General features: G+C 38.0%; 1 protein-coding gene across 1 annotated transcript in view; it reads right to left on the reverse strand.

The window, feature by feature from the left end:
• Positions 1-5,332: 5,332 nt before the first annotated feature.
• The window catches only part of LOC106056205 (uncharacterized), a 28,093-nt gene continuing 14,195 nt past the window's right edge, over positions 5,333-19,230 (reverse strand). The window contains exons 2-3 of the mRNA XM_013212818.2: positions 14,020-15,236; positions 5,333-10,826 (exon numbers count right to left, since the gene is read on the reverse strand). Of these exons, the coding sequence (XP_013068272.2) occupies positions 10,600-10,826; positions 14,020-15,106 (1,314 nt within the window). The 5' untranslated portion in view covers positions 15,107-15,236 and the 3' untranslated portion in view covers positions 5,333-10,599. The remainder of the gene's footprint in view (positions 10,827-14,019; positions 15,237-19,230) is intronic.

Below are 19,230 nucleotides of genomic sequence, written 5' to 3' on the forward strand. Positions count from 1 at the left end.
ATGTTTGTTCAGATCTGTGCATTCTGTAACAAAAGCAAGTTACAAACATGTTTGTTCAGATCTGTGCATTCTGTAACAAAAGCAAGTTACAAACATGTTTGTTCAGATCTGTGCATTCTGTAACAAAAGCAAGTTACAAACATGTTTGTTCAGATCTGTGCATTCTGTAACAAAAGCAAGTTACAAACATGTTTGTTCAGATCTGTGCATTCTGTAACAAAAGCAAGTTACAAACATGTTTGTTCAGATCTGTGCATTCTGTAACAAAAGCAAGTTACAAACATGTTTGTTCAGATCTGTGCATTCTGTAACAAAAGCAAGTTACAAACATGCGTAGTGAACACAATGAATCACGTACAAATGAATTTAAAAAAAAAAATATTGTTGTTAGAAAACATTTTGTTTTCGGCACCGACACTCCAAGCCTTAATCTAAATCTGTGGAGTTATCTTTTCTTTTCAAGGAACAATTCTGTTCTAATTGTAGTTAGGGCCTATATATTTCATGGGAAGAGCCGGGAGGTGGTGGTGTGGAATTTTCGGGCTAATTTTTTGCTTTAATTTTGTTTATTTAGGTGAGATTTTAATGTTTAACCATCACTTGCCCAGCGTAGTCAAGAGGGATTTTGAGTTTAAAACTCCCTTCAAATTTTGTTTTCGACAAAACCCCCTTTTTAATATGTTTAATTATTCCACAAACAAACAAACAAAAACTTCGTCTAAATTTGCTTGAAATACAGCGTTATTAACATCATTGGCCACCTTCAGTCGTGAAATGACTATGATTCATCTCGAACACCTTTTCATATAGCTGTGGAGCCCTATTTTGGAGAGACACTTTCGTCCATATATATTGCATGTCAAGGTGGCTGTCGCTTTGGTGGTAGAGGAGCTGGCCATTTTCCATGTGGCACGCTTTTCTTCAGGAATCGAGGCCCATGTTTTCTCACTTACTATAGCTTTCTTGGTCACCGTCTCTCTCCAACTAGTACGGTCTTCCCAATGGTCAGTATCAATGTTCAATGTTTTATCACATCAACGTAACGGAGGTGGGGGCGACCAGTTTTTCTAGAGCCAGATGCAAGTTGCCAGTACAGAATGATTTTTGGGATGCGATTGTCCTCCATCCGGCGAACATGTCCGAGCCAGCGCAGGTGGCGTTGCCTGAGGACCGTAAAAATGCTGGGAAGGCCCGTTCTCGCGAGGATCTCAGTATTACACACCTTTTCTTCTGAAATACAGCGTTATTAACTGTGACAGGTGGGGAAATGTGACGTGTGTTTGGCACGTTTTATGTCTAGGGGATGATTATTTTTAAAGCTATCACACCCCCACTTATCAGCATATGAATCGGGAGCAGACACGCAACGAGACAAAGCAATGAAAGATAGATACAAAAGTTAAAATGAATATTTATTTACATAAATATACATATAAGAATAAAAAGGGGGAGGGTTTGCATCTATCTCTAGTATATTCTATGTTTAATCATCACTCTTGCACCTAATAAGAGAGTATGTCACTTTGTCCTCTGACTTAGCTGGTATTCCTGATGATGTCGCAGCTGGCTGTGTCCTGGCTTGAGGTTCTGCAGCTGGAGGTGGCGCTCTAGCGGATAGAGGGACGCCGATGATATAGTTCTTGTGGAGTCTCAATCCCCAAAATCTAATATCTGTAGTGGGCACAGTAGGGCGGGTGGCCGGCTACCGTGGGCACAAGGTTACTGCGGGCAGAGCTGATCTGCCGTGGGCAGCGTAGTTGACAGGATATGTCCAGTGAGTTGCAGAGGGTTGGCGTAGCTATGACGTCTCGCACAGACCTGAGTCCATAGGGACGTCGCACCTAATAAGATGACAGGTGGGCTGTCGAATAGGCGGGCAATGCCGATAGCGCCAAGTGGTAGAGTTGAGTAGATCTCAGTGGGTAAGTGCAGTGCTGAATAGCACTAAGCACATATGCAGGTAAATAGATCGTTGATCCAATAACTAGGCAATAGGTGATTCTCGATGGCAAATACAGTGCTGAATAGCACTAAGCATCTAAATAGGCCAGTAGGCAAATAGGCAGGTCAGTGAGCTAGTGCAGTGCTGAATAGCACTAAGCACAAAGGTAAATAGGCAGACACCTGAGGGAGGCTGCGGATAAATAAAGACAAGTTAGGACATGTCTCTCATGCATCTTATCGATGCCCCTCGACTGAGGTGCATTCGTCAGTTGGGTAAAATTGCTTTAGAGCACAAAGGGGAGATGATGCCAAATGGGATTTGGAATACTAGATGGCTGATAGTAGCAATAAAAAAATGTACATAAGAGGGAAAGTAATAATATAAAAATGTACCTAGAAGGGGAAATAATAATCTCAAATGAACAACACAGGTGGATAGAGAAAGAAAAGGGGGGGGGGTTGAATTGGGCGGTGGTCAGCGACCCAGATGATTGTTTACATATGACCGTGGGTCGAGAACAATGAAGCGTGCTTGAATGGAGAGGGTGTCCCTTCAAGCGGCGCAACTCTCCTTAGAGTAAAATGAGTAAAGGGGAGATAATTCAATACAGGGGAGATAACTCATATCTCCTTTCTAAGCGCAGTATTAGTGCGCTAGCAAAATTATCAAGGCGATCAACCGAGATAAAGGAAATAAAATAAGATGTACAAATATATACATGGTTGCATCAACGATCAATTGAGCAACGTAGCATTAATAGATTAATGCAATTCATAAATACATAGGGCATGTTTATGTTTTCTACTTACGCCAGTGAGAAATACACAATGCACTAATTAAATATAAATGAACTAAGCAAAATACACATGATAAAATCCAATGGAAATAGCACAAAAGTAATTAAGATGGAACTTGTGATTAAGTTCGGCTTACCACCAGGTATTCCTCTAGGGGGTAGAATAAATGATATAGTCCAGACTCGATAGCTCAGCTCGAATGAGAAATGAAAGAGAGCCTGATTTGATTTGGATCTACTTTATATATGCCTGGAAAATGTGGGCGGGAACCGGAAATGTCCTAGGCTTAGCATTATCTTCCACGTGGGTGGATTTGACTCGAGGTGGGAGCCGCACCTTGGAATATCACGCGGTGTGTTGACCAGGGTAATCTCTTAGATCAAAGAGAGATGTGATAGAAGGGGGGGGAGAAGGATTAGCTTGCATTCAAACCAAGGTGGTGTCAACCGCGACCGTCAGTCAGACATCCGGCGGATAAGACAAAGGGGATAGTGTGATTATCTTTCCCCGATCAAGGGCAGATAAATGAAAGGACTGGCCTAGTTTTCTCCAAGGTGGTGGACTAAGTCTAGCCTGGTATAGAGGAAAAGGTGGGGCGGGTGGAGAACTTAGGGGTAGGATGGTGAAATAATTGAAATAAAATAAATAAATAATGAAAAATAATAATTAATGCTGTGATAATTTAGAGTGACTCTGACAGCGAGTTTTTGACTTGTCACATTAACAAAGCAATACTTAAAGACGGAATTATTCCATTTTTAGGGCAAGTTCATATAACAACAAGCATGCTTTGTTTTTAGAACAAGAAAAACTAACGCAAAAAATGTGAAACCCAAACACATAAATATCCACCCAGGAGAAAACTCTGAAGTCAAACCACTCCTTCCTTAATTGCTGCTTTACTCAAACGTGGGAAAGGCTTTGGGAGGAAAAAATCAGTAGCCGTCGAGAGTAAGGTAACTGCTGTATGGGGGACATCGTTCTGACCATAGCTGATGCCCAGGTATTTATCTGGGCAGGGCCAGTAGTGCTTTTGGGCGCCTCCAGGCGAGAGTTGCTCCGCCTGCCTACAAAAATCAATGTCTACCATTCTATATGGATCTGAGACATGGTTATTATACCGAAAGCAACAAAGACTACTTGAGCGCTTTCACCAAAGATGCTTGCGCTCCATCATGGACATATGGTTATTTTGGAGAGTTCAGATGACTAGATCAATATGTGAGATGAACTGTTGGAGCGTTCAGATGACTAGACCAATATGTGAGATGAACTGTTGGAGTGTTCAGATAACTAGACCAATATGTGAGATGAACTGTTGGAGTGTTCAGATGACTAGACCAATATATGAGATGAACTGTTGGAGTGTTCAGATGACTAGATCAATATATGAGATTTAGTGTGCAGTGGCTTCCATATCAGGGAGCTCTCCATATAGTTTTCTTTCTATTGGGGTATTTTGGGGCCTGTGTCTTGTTTGGGTGTCTTGTTAGAGAATGCAGTCCTGAAGGACATGGTCAGCATTCTCCTATGACACTCCACATGGGCAGATTTCACTGGTTCCAATTTTGAGCTTCCGGTACATATGTTGTCTCATTCTGTTGAGTCCGTTCCTGAGTCCGGTGCTGAGTCGAAAGATTAGACATTGGTCTTGTCGGCATCACCTTCCTTATGATTCGGATGAGAGCTTGTCCATTTTTCTTTTATTCTATTCACAATTAGTTTCATTTTTTCTCGATATGGTGCAATGTTTAATTGTGTGTTTGTTCTCCCACACTTGGCAAGTGTGTCAGCCTTCTCATTTCCTTCTAATTCTATATGTGCTGGTATCTATTGAATGACATTTTTTTTTGCTTTTGTTGTTGAGCTTTATAAGTGCTGTACAGATTCATTTCATGTAGAAGGAATCAGAATTTTCCAAGCTTTGGAGGGTTGTTTTCGCATTGGTTAGAAAGACAATCTGACTGTATGGGGTACTTGCGTGTTTTGCTAGCGTGGTAGCTGCTAGTAGTGCTTCCCTTTCTGCTTTGTGGCTATCAGAGAGCTCTCCAGTTGTAATGAATTTTTCTAGTTTTTCTCCATCTGGCCATTCAATGAGTATTCCAGCTCCTCCATTTGTGGTGGCTTTATGAGATGATTTTGTAGAAAAGAGTTCACTATTTTCTTGAGCTCTGTTGGAATGAAGTCAGATTTTTCGATTATATTTTCAATAAGGTCTCATAGTAGTAGCGCTCTAACTCTAAACCCGGATAGATGAAGTTCGTTAGCTAGAGATAGTAGTTTATCTAGGAGAGACAACTCTGAAAATAAACAACTGCTACCTGAACATGATTTCGGATGATCAAAGGCTATGGGAGCACACCCAAAAAGAAAAGCAGGCTGAATCCGGAGTCAATCGACCTCCTGACTCATAACACATTGACACGCAACCTCATCTATATTGTTGTCGATGTAGGAGATTTTTAAAAATCTATTTCGTGCCTTGAGAGTACATTATTTCTCCTGACTTGATTGAAATCCATTACCAAAATAAAGTCAGTTTAAAATAAATAAACCAAGGTCGAATACAACAAAACAAAGAACAATAAAGAAAAAGATAAATAATTTATTGTTCTATTCATGAAACAGTAGCTACAAATGTTTGATATTGCAGGCTGTACAGTTCAAAGAATCCACACTTCACTACAACATAGACTTTAACCAATATTGCAGATAACAGTTTAGAATAACTTAAACAGATACTTGATCTACACTTCAGTATTATAGGTCACACAAATAAGACATAACTAATGGAGGTGTAAGGAACAAACAACAACCCATATAGATTAATATTAGATATTACACGCTAATCTAAGTAGTACAGGTAACAGTAAAAATACAAAGTAAAAACACATATAGAATACACAATTATTGTTATGTGTACAGAAAAATACTTGATATATTTAACCGGTACGAAAGTATTACAGTCTCTTTGATTCATTGTCCTTAACAATAGGTCTTTGTCCACTATTTGAAGGTGTTAAAAAAATATGTCTTTGTCCATCATTTGTTTGTGTTTAAACAATAGGTCTTTTCCCACCATTTGTATGTCTTTAAACAATAGGTCTTTTCCCACCATTTGTAGGTGTTTAAACAATAGGTCTTTTCCCACCATTTGTAGGTGTTTAAACAATAGGTCTTTTCCCACCATTTGTAGGTGTTTAAACAATAGGTCTTAGTCCACCATTTGTAGGTGTTTAAACAATATGTCTTAGTCCACCATTTGTAGGTGTTTAAACAATAGGTCTTTGTCCACCATTTGTAGGTGTTTAAGTAATAGGTCTTTGTCCACCATTTGTAGGTGTTTAAACAATAGGTCTTAGTCCACCATTTGTAGGTGTTTAAACAATAGGTCTTAGTCCACCATTTGTAGGTGTTTAAACAATAGGTCTTTGTCCACCATTTGTAGGTGTTTAAACAATAGGTCTTTGTCCACCATTTGTAGGTGTTTAAGTAATAGGTCTTTGTCCACCATTTGTAGATGTTTAAACAATAGGTCTTTGTCCACTATTTGTATGTGTTTAAACAATAGGTCTTTGTCCACCATTTGTAGGTGCCAGTTTCAAGCATGTAAAATAAAATGGAATATTGGTAGCAAAAATAAACAACAACAACAACAACAACAATAATAAGATCAAAAACACTCGCTGCCTCTCAAACAATCAAACACACATACACACAAGCCACTGACTCAATGCTATGAATGTCATAACCCACTGTTTTATTGTCAGTTATAGGACAACCCACTGCTTTACTGTCAGAGAGGAGACAACTTAATGGCTTATTGTCAGATATAGGGTAAACCCACTGTCCTTTTTTTTCTGAGTTAAGATAACCCAAGTGTCTTATTTTCAGATATGAGACAACCCGCTTGCTATCATATTTTCAGATATGAGACAACCTGCCTGCTGTCTTATTTTCAGATGAGACAACCCGCCTGCTGTCTTATTTTCAGATATGAGACAACCCGCCTGCTATCTTATTTTCAGATACGGCCTAACAATCGTTGCTTCTCTGACCTGTGGCATTCTTTCGAGGTGACCGGACCATCGTAATCTGTTTCTTTTATTTATATAACTTTTTCTCATACTAGTGTTTCATTAACAGCTAAGAGACAACCCACTGTCTTAGTGTCAGATATGGGACCCACTGTCTTGTCAAATATGAAACTACTCACCGTCTCCACCTCTGCTATCTACACTTACACATATTTATAACGTATGTGGCTGGTACTAAAACCGTTCGAATAGACACCCTCAATGATATTTTTTTGAATTATTAAATTTCCTTATTTAATAGTTAGCATAATCAGTATCATTGTCATTTCTCAGATTTAAAATGACTGTATATAATCTGTATATAGGCAACTACTATAGGCCTACTAAAGCCAGTTCGTTCTAATAGTTATTTTTGTTTTAATTAAAATATCTACATATCTATGTTGATTATTTTCAAGAAGACCTCCCTTCCTCAGACCTAGTTTCATACATACATATCCATACACCATTTACACACAGATAAGCCAAATATACGTTAGTCCAAGAATGGTCATTACTTTATACACATAGATCATAAAGTTATAGGAGATACCAATGTACAGTAGAATAACTATAGACATACCACAAATGTGAATTACATTATGTTCATCTTGTGTTTTCTTTTGTGATCACAATCACGTAGTTGGAACATGGATTTAACGTAACAAAGGTAGGCCTTCAGATATGCTCTCTGTTATTGTTATAGGACAGCCTCATCTATGGCACTATATAAACCATACAATAATTGTAAGGGCCTGTACAAATGTGATGTAGGCCTTACGTGTACATTCTAAATGTGAATATAGTTACACATTCAAACAAATTACACATTCAAACAAATTACACATTCAAACAAATTACACATTCAAACAAATTACACATTCAAACAAATGACATGTTCGATTATTTGCTCAAGATGATTATTTACATTTTAAAAAACATTTTTTTTAGCCTACTAGAAACACATGATGCCTGTGTATATTGATAACACGCGAAAAACCACTCGCCCACACGTGCAAAAGAAAACACAACACACACATATTATAATTTGATGTAGTGCTTAATTTAAATAGTTCAGACCTCGAGGATTTTCCTGTTCTGGTTTTTCCTTTTTTAACTGTCAAGAATAGAAGTTGAGGGTATAAAAACAAAACAAAGACCGGACCCATAGAAACATGTTTGTGATATCATTAGTCGGGTGAGACCTCCGATGCGCTTCGATTGTAAGCCTATGCCTACCTTTGTGATTGGTAAGAAACTCGAGTGAAATCAGAAACGTCAACGCTAAAAAGATCAAAGCAAATGAGGAATTCAGATATGAAACTATGGTTACGGATCGTTCATTAACTTTCCCATTAAAAAAAAAATGTCAGAACAAAATATTTAACAGTAACAGATGTGTCAGAACAAAATATTTAACAGTAACAGAGGAAAAAGAACACTTAGATGTACAGTGCCGGATATTAAGAACTTTGAGGGGGCGCTTAACTTCTTCGAATTGAAATAGAATGGACTTAATAATAGGACTGCATCTATAAGCAAGTCACATTTGTGAAGATAGAACTATAGTACGCGTAAATCTCACTTCGCTCTTTTTCTTTTGTTTTACATGCATACTAGCAGTACACCCCGGCTAAGCCCGTTGATTTGTTCCAAGGCTTTATATTGTTTATTATGGCCAGGATACCCCTTTTTCTTTTTTCTTTAAATTTTAATAAACGGGCCAAATTTTAAGTATCAATCTAACATATTTATTAGCCCGTGAATGAGTGAATCTGTTACAGTGAAATTTCACTACCCGCTCTCTTTGTCGCTCTCAGGAACCCTCATTGAAACTTTTGACTTGATTAGGAAAGACCCGCTTTATAATGCGCCCCTGACACATACACGTTCTCCTATTTTAGGCCCGTTAATTTTAGTAGCACTTTTGACTTCTCCGCTCCCTCCCTCCCTCCCCGGCCCCTTCTCGCCAACAACAAAAAGTTTGTCCTTCGTACACACTCCCCTTCCCCTTTCTACATTTATTTTGGTATTTTGTTCTTCTCTAAATAAAAAGAAATATCATTTTGGTTTGATTCATTGTAATCGTTTAGTTGACCCCTTTGGAATGTAACGAAATAACAATAGACCCTAGATTGACCTTTTCACTGCTATTAGGATTTTTTTTTTAAAGTGTAACAAAGTACCATTCCTTACTCTCTCTTTATAGCTCTGTCTCAAAAAAAAAAAAAAAAAAAAGAAAAAGACTCTAGATCTATTTTATTAATGCTATTAGGATTTTTTTTTTTTTAGACCGCGTCTAAAAGGAAGTGGAAATGACGCAAGACATATTAAAAATAAGTAGACTTGGGAAAAAAGAAAAAAATTGATTTAAAAATACGACATTTGTCAGATATTTCTATTAATGCTTTCTGCTTTCTATATAGAAATAAACTACAAAAGGTTTTTGTTCTTAGTGAGCACCTAGGAGGTAAAAGGTCCTTTGTACGAAATTTGATGCGGATGCGTACGACAGTTTAAGAGGTCTCGTGATAAATGAATGTGTCAGTTAATCAGTGGTGTTTTACAAATGTATAATGTATATTTCATTAGGAAATGGTTAGCCGAAGTAAGTAAATAAGGCCCAGCAGATGTATATTTATATACATACACTCGCACATATCCATATAAAGATATATTTCATAAACACATACATACGTGTATGCATAGAACTACTAACATACATACATAGAACTACTTGTATGCTATTAATGAATGGATATTTAGCTGTGCTTGCCCACTTAAGCATCACCTGTGACACATGACACTAGAAATCCTATCCTATCACGAAAGCCATTGAACAGAACAAATGTGTTTTAAGAACTGTACATCTACAGTGATAAATCGCTTACACTAAAAGTCATTCTTTTGAGATAGCATTGACTCTTGTGTGTATCTGGAGAGTACAGTGTACACCCGCGTCTTTCTAACGTCTATCTCTAGTTGGCTTTGAGTTTCCAATTAGGACTACCCTCTACATCTTCTTTCACCTTAATCGGACGCAACTTTGGCATTGCGCGGGGCCCAGGGCCCTGAGTGAATGTCATATCAGGGCCACGATTATTTGTACGATGTGCTGACGATGACAAAAGTTTCTCTTTATCGCGGGGCCCCATTTAGGCGCGGATCCTGGGCCGATTGACTCACTTGTCAACCCAAAGGCTGCTTCTGTCTAGTAGTACACAGCGTTTTCTTCTTCTTCATTTAACCTGTTCACAGAGTGCCGCCAGATTTACGTGATCCATAGAATGTGAAACATTTCTCATTATAATAATAATAATTTTGTCAATTAGGATCGTTCTAATAATCATTTTAAGGGACACAAAATTTTACCACTACTATGATAATTTTCATTATTGCTTCCCTTTGATAGTTCAAAAACTTATACATTTCTTTACATGAATTAAGTCCGTCATGTTTTGAAAGAAACAGCTCACTAGTTTTGAAAGTCGCACACACAATCGGAGAGAACCATTTATCCACTACAAAGACTAAGTTTGGCCGTAAAAGTTTCTCTTAAGGAAAGAGCAAACATATTTTTAATAACCTTTTTTGTTCAGTCATTTCTAAAAGAAAACATTTTTATTTGATGAATGCTGGAAGTGAAAAAGTGTCACAAAGATATAACATTGTTGTGACAGGAATTTCACTGTTGTCACAGGAATTTCAAAGGAGATGTCACAGTGATGTCCTAACATAACGGAAATAAAGTTTGGCAGTAGTGGTGGTCGCTAGGGCTGGCTCACAGAACAACATCGTGGTAGGACCTTCGGTGGATTGGCACCAACATGTAGCCCGGCTCGGTCCGCCTGACTACCACTGTCCGGCGGCCGTAGGTAGCCTCGATGGGCCTCTCTACCGTGGTTTTGACCGAATACTCGGACTTGCTCATGGCACGGGACCGCTTACTCATCTTGGAGCTGACCGAGTCTGTCTCGGCCCGCATGATGACGCTGCCGTGGTCAGAACCTGTGGGACGAAAAAGAGAGAAAGATTATGCTTTTTGTTTGTTCTTTTTTTGTTACATACAAATAATTATTATCAATCTCATGTACTCATTTTGAAAGATAAAAAGTAGTACTTATCCCTGTAATGATATACGAAACAAATGACTCTCCATGGAATGAAAAAGGCAACTAGTTTAAGCATGACTTAATTTTGAGAAGAAAACTGTCAAGGCAGACGATTCTAGGATGTATCCATTTCAAACAGAAAGGGTCGTGGGGGCTGAATTGTAAAGCGATTGGCTTTCGAACCGAGAGGGCTAGGGTTCGAATAGCTGTGAAGACTTGGCATTTTGAATTTCGGGATTAATAAATTGTTAGACGCCTCTGAGTCCACCCAACTTTTATGGTTACCTGACATTAGATGGGGAAAGTAAATTCGGTTGGTCGTTGTGCTGGCTACATGTCAGCCTCGTTAACTGTCGGTCATTCAAACACTGCCCTATGGATCGGAAAGTCTGAAAGGGATTCTGTGTTACGAGTGTCAATGAATAGGTGATGTTTCTCGCTGGTAGATATACTTTGTACTTTGTTTCCTGGCAATTAAATTATGATGATAATAATACTAATAATAATTATAACCACATCACCAGAAAATTCCTCAGTAGAAAATGATAAAGGGACTACAATGAATTTTGTTTCTCTTTAACGACACTCGTTCGTTTTTAACATAATAATAATAACAAGACTTCGAATCCGAAGATTAATGAGGAATGCATTTCCCGCTGTTACGCAGCCCCCCTGCTGCGACCGACATATTTTGCCACATTCAGTCCAGACATAACCATTGTCCGCCGGAGGTCGATAAAGATTTCGCCGTCTACGTCTGCCCTCGGCAGTGGATTTTCTTTTGGCCTCAAATGTGTATCCCGAGGCCTTTGTAAAGCATGATTGTGCTAACACTAATAATTCGATTTATATAGCGCTATTGACAAACATAGTGTAGGCTCAAGGTACTTGACTGTCTATGTTTGTCAATAGCGCTAAAAGAGCGCAGAACGATAAAAAAGCTGAGTGAAGAAGCAGGCCTCAACTGCAACTGACCAAGCCTACCCATGCCACGTATGCGGCCAGCTTTTTAAAGGCGAGGATTGGACTTTTGCAGTCATCTTCGAGTTCATAGGAGACAAGAAATGTTCTCATCTTCGGTCACGAAGGAGGGGCTCTAGAGGCCCAATGCGCTAGGAAAACTTAACAGACATAAGATAAAAAGACAAATTAATATTAATAGTATTAATACGTTTGAAGCAGGTAGGTCTAAATGTTCTTCTAGTACGATGTGAAGCATGTGGTCTGAGCTCAATGGGAAGTAAGGAAATAAGCAAAATGGATTCTAAACAAATACAAGGCCAACTATAAATCAAGCCCTGGATAAAAGTCTTGACACTAGGAAGTAATAGGCCTAACATCCTTTACAACTAACGGCTTTGTATCTAAATCTAGTATACACAGAAAAAAATGTAAACTGATTCCATAGTTTCATCATTACCTATTAGAATTGTGGTACAGAAAACTTAGTTCATTATTGTACAAAAAATAAATAAATAAATAAATGCTAAGGTAGATAAGAAGAATGTGTTCAACGCTTAAATATTTTTTGACATAAACAATATGTTTACAAGTATTGGCACATCGTAAGTACGGTACTTCATAGAAAATTTCAGGCCGAACCTAAAAACTTGCCCTGCCAAATTGCCCTGTTTGTAAAGCTAGTCTATTTATCACATTCCGTAAATCTCTATAGTCTATACTTCAGTGGTTCCCAAACCTCTTTTGTCTCGTGGACCCCTTGCAATGTTATGATGTTTTCCACTTTTCGGTAGACACCCTGTTTAGTTAATTATGCATTTTTCAAAATAAAATCAACTTCAAATGTGTATTTATTTTCTCAATGATTTTGTGTATATCTAATACGGAATAATGAAATTTAAAATGAAGCCAAATCAAATTTATTACACATATTTACCAAATAAAAAATATATGCCTATTAGTGGGTTGCTTCGATTGTGGAATTTCAATATTTGACTTCAATTTAGTTAGGTTTAATATTAAAACTTCTCGATTATAGATGTCCAGTTTTTTTTAAATATCATTAGAAGATTGGTAACCACTAGATATGAAAATGGAATTACAATTAGAAACTTTGTGATGATATTCTGATAAGTCTCAGAGTGATATCCAGTATTTAAATTGTACTTTAAGCTCTTCATTAGTACTTATTCCAAACAGTACTTGCATTGTTACACCCGTTTTTCATAAATCATCATAATATGCATTGATTATCCATTGAAGTATTATCGTAGTTAGAATATCCTCAAACCTGACGCTGAACATTAGCATAGAAAACGTAGAGAAAACTTAAATAGACCGACGGCTTTTGTTAGCACGAGATCGGAAAAATATATAGGTCGTAACTGGGTTTGCGTAGTCAAGTGAAACACAGCACTCATCTTTTATCTTCGGAATCGAAGACATTGCCATTATTATTATCGTCTCAAATGATCCTCCAGCTTAAATGGTTTCATAGCGTCATTACTTTGTTGCATAATAGACACATAGGCATTGAAGATAGGAATGAAGCCAAATTTAAAATAATCAACACTGTGCTGTCTACATTTCTTGTTAGATTTGACCATGTTTCATAAAGACACATTAAGATATTTAAATACAATGTTAACATTTACAAATTTAAAAATTCATTCCAATATCAGGTTTGAATTCAAAAGATTAACTAAGGTACAAATATATGTGTGTATGAATTAATTCCATTACTGGTAATAGGAAATAAACTTGAAAGACTCGACCAGCTTAGATGAGATCCGCTATCGTAGATCCCCATTTACATCTCATAGATCCCCAATTCTTTTTTGCCCTCTCATAGACCCCTTGGAAGTCATAGACCCCTGGGGAATCTCGCGTTAAATATTTGTATTCTTCCTAACCTTTGCTTGGTCTTCTTCTTCTAAATTACAGACGTTACTTCAAAAAGATGATTACGTCACACGCGTGATCTAGGTCAATCTTGTCAAGCATGTTAACTAATGACTTAATACATTTTGCCAAGACCTTGCTTGTTGTTTATTAATGTTTCTTTTCCTAATTCATTCAGACCTTCAGAGACCTAACAAACAATCCTACACCAATCATTAATACCATACCTGCAGGATGGTGGCTCACAGGTCGGAGGTGCGCGCCATACTCTCCCATAAATCTCCTGTGAGTGGCCCAAGGGTCTGCGTAGTAGGTGACAGGTCTAGGCTTAGTGTCGTACGTTCTGGAATTGGCCCTGTACACTACAGGTTGCTCACTGTGTGTGTGGGTTGCGTAGATGACTGGTTTGGAAGGGAGGATGTTGCTGCTCCTGCGGCTGCTGTTGGTGCTGCTACCGTAGATGATGTGGTTGGGATCCCCACTGTAGTCGAATGGGTTCTCGTGCCGCATGTGTACCTCTATTGGGGTCGTCTCCTTGACAACGCCGAACTCAGGTTCGAGAGTGGTGGTGGTGTGTGATGTCATCGACACGTGAGGATGCTGGGATACTTCGGTCTCTATCACGTAATCGTCTCCTTTATTTTTTACCACCTTGTAATCGACCCCGTCGTGGGACTCTTTCTTCGATCCCTTATTGCGCTTGAAGGAATACTTGAAGCGAGGCTTATCGCTTTTTGCATGCTCTGGCGAAGCCTGGCTGATCGTGTAGTTTTTATTGCGGTCCAGCACTGGAATGTGCGTGGTCACCACCCCGTTGGGCTTCACCTCGCCGTTGGTCTGACTCCTAGCGTTGAAAATGTCCGCCATATGCCGCCCGGTGTTGTGTGCGTTTCTCTCCCTTAATGTCCAGTTTCCGTTATCTTCCTTTTTCAGCTCCACCGCCCTGGGCTGGTCAAGTTGGATGTAATCAAACAGTGACGTGAACTGGGTAGCGTCCTCCTCGGAGCTGCACCGGAAAGCCAGAATCCTGAAACGCCTGACTTTGTCCTCCAGGACGAACATGATGCAAGACGGAGCTTCGGGGATTTTGGTGACCGTTTTGATTTCGGACAAGGGGAAAGACACCGACTTGCTCTCTTGCAAAAACCTGGACTGGATCAACTTGAGGCCAGCTTGGCTCAGCTTCAGTTTCCTTTTTTTGCCCTGCTTTTGAGCAACGGAAGTGACGATGTTTTTCATGAAATCATTACTGATAATGTCTTCCACCCATGTTCCAATCTGAATCACTTTTCTAATGATTTCCTTTTTGGACATTTTCGTTTGTTTTTCAATTGCGACAATAATGTATTCCTTGGTCTGTTTTTGGTATGTATTATTTCCTTGAGCTAATGGATAAAATAGTCCATGCTAAGTCATTGTAGGTCCAGACGGTTTCCTAGCAATCCTGTAAAATAAAAAAAAAAGTTTTATTTACAGTTCTATAATATCTTACAAATATAACTAGTCTACTTGTATTTTTCCAAAGCTCTATTCAATAGCTATTGCATGTTCAGTAAGCTAAGGTTGCAAACTCTTATATGGATGAGGGAGTATCTTGGAGAAGTACCAATAATACATCAGATGCGGTCTTGAGTGCTGGGCCCTGGGCCAGTTTCATATGCAGGGGCCTGAGTCTTTATATACCGTACCACATCACGCTAACGGGCTTGTCCGCCTCTGCTGTAGACAGGGGCGGACTGTCTATATGGGCCCATTGGAAAATGCCCGGTGGGCAGGTACCCTAATGAGCTGGTAGGAACACGAAAGGGCCGCATGGATGTCACTATGGCAAGCATTAAATTGTTAAAGTGTTTATAAAACCTTATAAAAAGGGCCCTCTGAGCGTCGTGTTAAAAAAAAAATCTCTTACAGACTACATTGTAATACTATTTTAATGTAACACATTTTCCTAATATTGTGTTAGCCTACATCCGTAGGGCCTACACATTTAGCAATTACAAAGCAACATAAGGCCGATCATTTTATAAAGATTTAAGAGTTCAGGAGGTTAGATTAAATTAAGAAATATATCATATCGGGAACGTCACTTTCACTTTCTGAAAAATCTCAAAAACGTCTTTAAGCAGGCCAAGACGGTCGCCTGAACCATAATAATTTTAAAATAATGCTTAAAAAAAAGACGAGCTTGACATAACGTAGAGTTCAGTTCTAGAGAAAGAGAGAGAAAACTATTTCCCGTCAAGTGCAATGGAATTGGTGATTAAGTCTATCGATTCCCTTATAACTAAAGCTCTTTTCCACCGCCAGTTTAAAGAATTTCTAATGGAGACAGAGAGTGAATATGCAGAGTTTCTTCTTCCCTTTATTAACTGGGTCCTTGGGGGAAAGCAGAGGCTTGTGGTTAAATGTGTTGGTCACATGACACCGTTAACTGTTTGCAACGGAAACTGGTATTTACATTACTCTAAAGTAAACTTTGCTTTGCATATTTACTTAAATTTAAACCGAATTATAGCAGAGCATTAAGCAGCACTTTAATTAATATTGTTATTTCTATACATTTTTGTTTCGGCTAATAAGGAACAGATAAGTGTGGCGGTGAACTGAAAGCCTGACTTGGCTTAGCGAGCTTAGACCTTTCCTAGAAAGACATTATTTCCCTTCATGTATTGATCCAGGACTGGATTTACACTTTATCTATTTGATCTATTGGGGGGGGGGCACATGCTATAAGGCAGTTTATTCCTTTGCTCGCTCTTCAAAATACTATTTGAAGGAAAGTGGGGTCCCTCAGCTGTAGCTTATGTTACCTATATGTAACTCCAGTATTGACAGGATGGTGAGGGGCTCGAATTTTGAGTCATCTTGGTGGCAGTTCGAGACGCCATCTTGATGACAGTTCGAAACGCCATCTTGATGACAGTTCGAGACGCCATCTTGATGACAGCTCGAGACGCCATCTTGATGACAGCTCGAGACGCCATCTTGATGACAGTTCGAGACGCCATCTTGATGACAGCTCGAGACGCCATCTTGATGACAGTTCGAGACGCCATCTTGATGACAGTTCTAAATATATAGCTTACGAACAGCCAGCCAACCTGCCATAAACTATTGAGTAAATATACACCTATTGATTGTTGCCCTTTGATTATTACGCTACAATCTGGTGGCATCGATTAATCTTTTTATTTCTTGGACTGGTATCGATTACATTGGACTTTATTCAATTTACGTGCGTTACCTAAACGCACTATTAGGATTTCCCAAAAACGCAACATCGAAATCTGAAAGAAGTTACAAAATTATTCAAACTCACTTGACAGACACAATTTAATTTAAAGTCACATGGATTTAGATTATTATGCATGTCAGCATTGTACTGCAAAATTTCAATTGTTTTGTCTGAGTATCAATGTCTAGACCACTTATATATTTAAGTCTATGGTCTAGATCATTTGCCAAACCAGAACGAGAACTATTGGCGTTACACTGTGATGACGTAAAGTAAACGCTTGATCTCTATGACAACCACAAAACGAATATATTAGTTTACTAAAAAAACAACAAATTAATTTTATCTTAAAGTGCGCGCGATCATATTGTACTGGTTTAAATATTTAAAAAAATAAAGAAATGATAATTTACTTTCCTAAGGAAAAGAAAAGTAATATTGTTTCGTCAGCTGTCGATTATATGGTAATAGTCCAAACTTTTAAGTAACCAATATGTCCAAACAAAAGATTTTGGATCGAATTCGAACCAGTAACACTATTAGGAAACACAATCTATCTGTGTATGTGTGTGTGTTTGTGTTGGCGGTTTGCAAAATTAAAACCTCAGCAAAATTTGAGAAGATTATTGGACACAAATAATTCCGACATGAAAATGATCACAATGTTTGAATAAGAGAAGAGAAATGAACAAGACTCGCTACTTCGTCTATTTAAGAAACCAAATTACACATGTGAAAGAGTTTAGATTTTGACCCCCAAAAGATTTGAAACAGTAAATGTTGAGTTTATTTCTTTTCTGTGTTTCATTGATTTATGATGGTGTTGTGAGTCAAGCACCAGAGACCACCCATCTTGATTTAGCCACTGATTGACATTCATTGACTTCTCATAAAAGTCCAACTATTTAGACTTGAATGGTTTACCTAAAGTCACTTGTCAGACGATATTGAGGAACTCTCTTATGATGGAGTGTGGATCTGGCAGGTTTTCTTTAACACAGTAACGCCTGATGTCATACGCTCTCTCTCTCTCAAACACACACACACGCTCCAGTAAAATGGTTTTTGTAAGTCTCAATACTTTTAATCTCAATACATTCATCCAAATCTACAACAATGAATGTTTTCAACGGAGAGTCAAGTGTCTCTCTAGCACAAACAATCCTTCCTGAAATGGTTTTAGTAGGCTACTATCATTCATGAAGTGTCTGAAGCACAATACATTATCCACGACAATTAATTATTTTCATTGAACCGTCATTTCAGATGGCTACATTACATGTTTAGCTTATCTTATATAATACAGACATTACTTCAAAAAAGAAGATGATTACGTCATACGCGTCATGCATTTAGTCATGCATATTAACCAATGACTTAAATTCTGCCAAGTCACTGGTTTTCCTGGCTAGCTCAGACAACCCATTCCATGCTCTAATAGCACTATGGAAGGAGTATTTTTACAAATTTGTCCTAGTATATGGGATGAGGAATGTGCCTTTATCTTGTGTCTTTCTGAGTATTTTATTAAATTTTGTTTTTGTATTTGAAGATTATGGTTCAGTGTTTTATGTATAGTTGCTACTTTACTTTTGAGTCTTCTGTCCTAAAGGCTTTCTAAATTTAGTGATTTTACTAAAGGTGTTACTCTAGTCAAATGTGAATATTCGTTTGTTATGAATCTCACTGCTCTATTTTGTGTCTGTTCCAGTTTCTTAATGTTTTCTTGAGTTGAGGGGTCCCAAACAGAGGATGCATATTCTATTATTGGCCTAACCAAAGTTAAATAACATTTTAGTTTTATGTTCTTATTTGATTTATAGAAATTTCTTTCTAAATGTAAATATAATCAGCAGAGTTTATTTTCTACTCTTCAGTCTTACAGTCCGCTAACATTGACAGAGAATTACTCTAAAGTTACGTAACTCTTGAGAGTAAAACTAAAATTTCGATTAACAAGTTTATTATTTCGCAGATCAGAAAGAGAGTTATTAGCATTAGACGCGGTTACGTCAAGTGCTTCTTAAGAGAAGTAAAGATTGTTCTATTGAATTATTTATTGTTGACATTCTCACTACATACATATATTTAAAACATATTCATTTTATGCTATTAGAGAAAAAATGCCATGTGATGAATAACCTGCACAAAGCAACTTAAAACGTTAAAATGTTATGACAACCTTAATGTAATTATTTCCATT

This window comes from Biomphalaria glabrata, chromosome 12, assembly GCF_947242115.1.
Source record: "Biomphalaria glabrata chromosome 12, xgBioGlab47.1, whole genome shotgun sequence".
NCBI lineage: Eukaryota > Metazoa > Mollusca > Gastropoda > Planorbidae > Biomphalaria > Biomphalaria glabrata.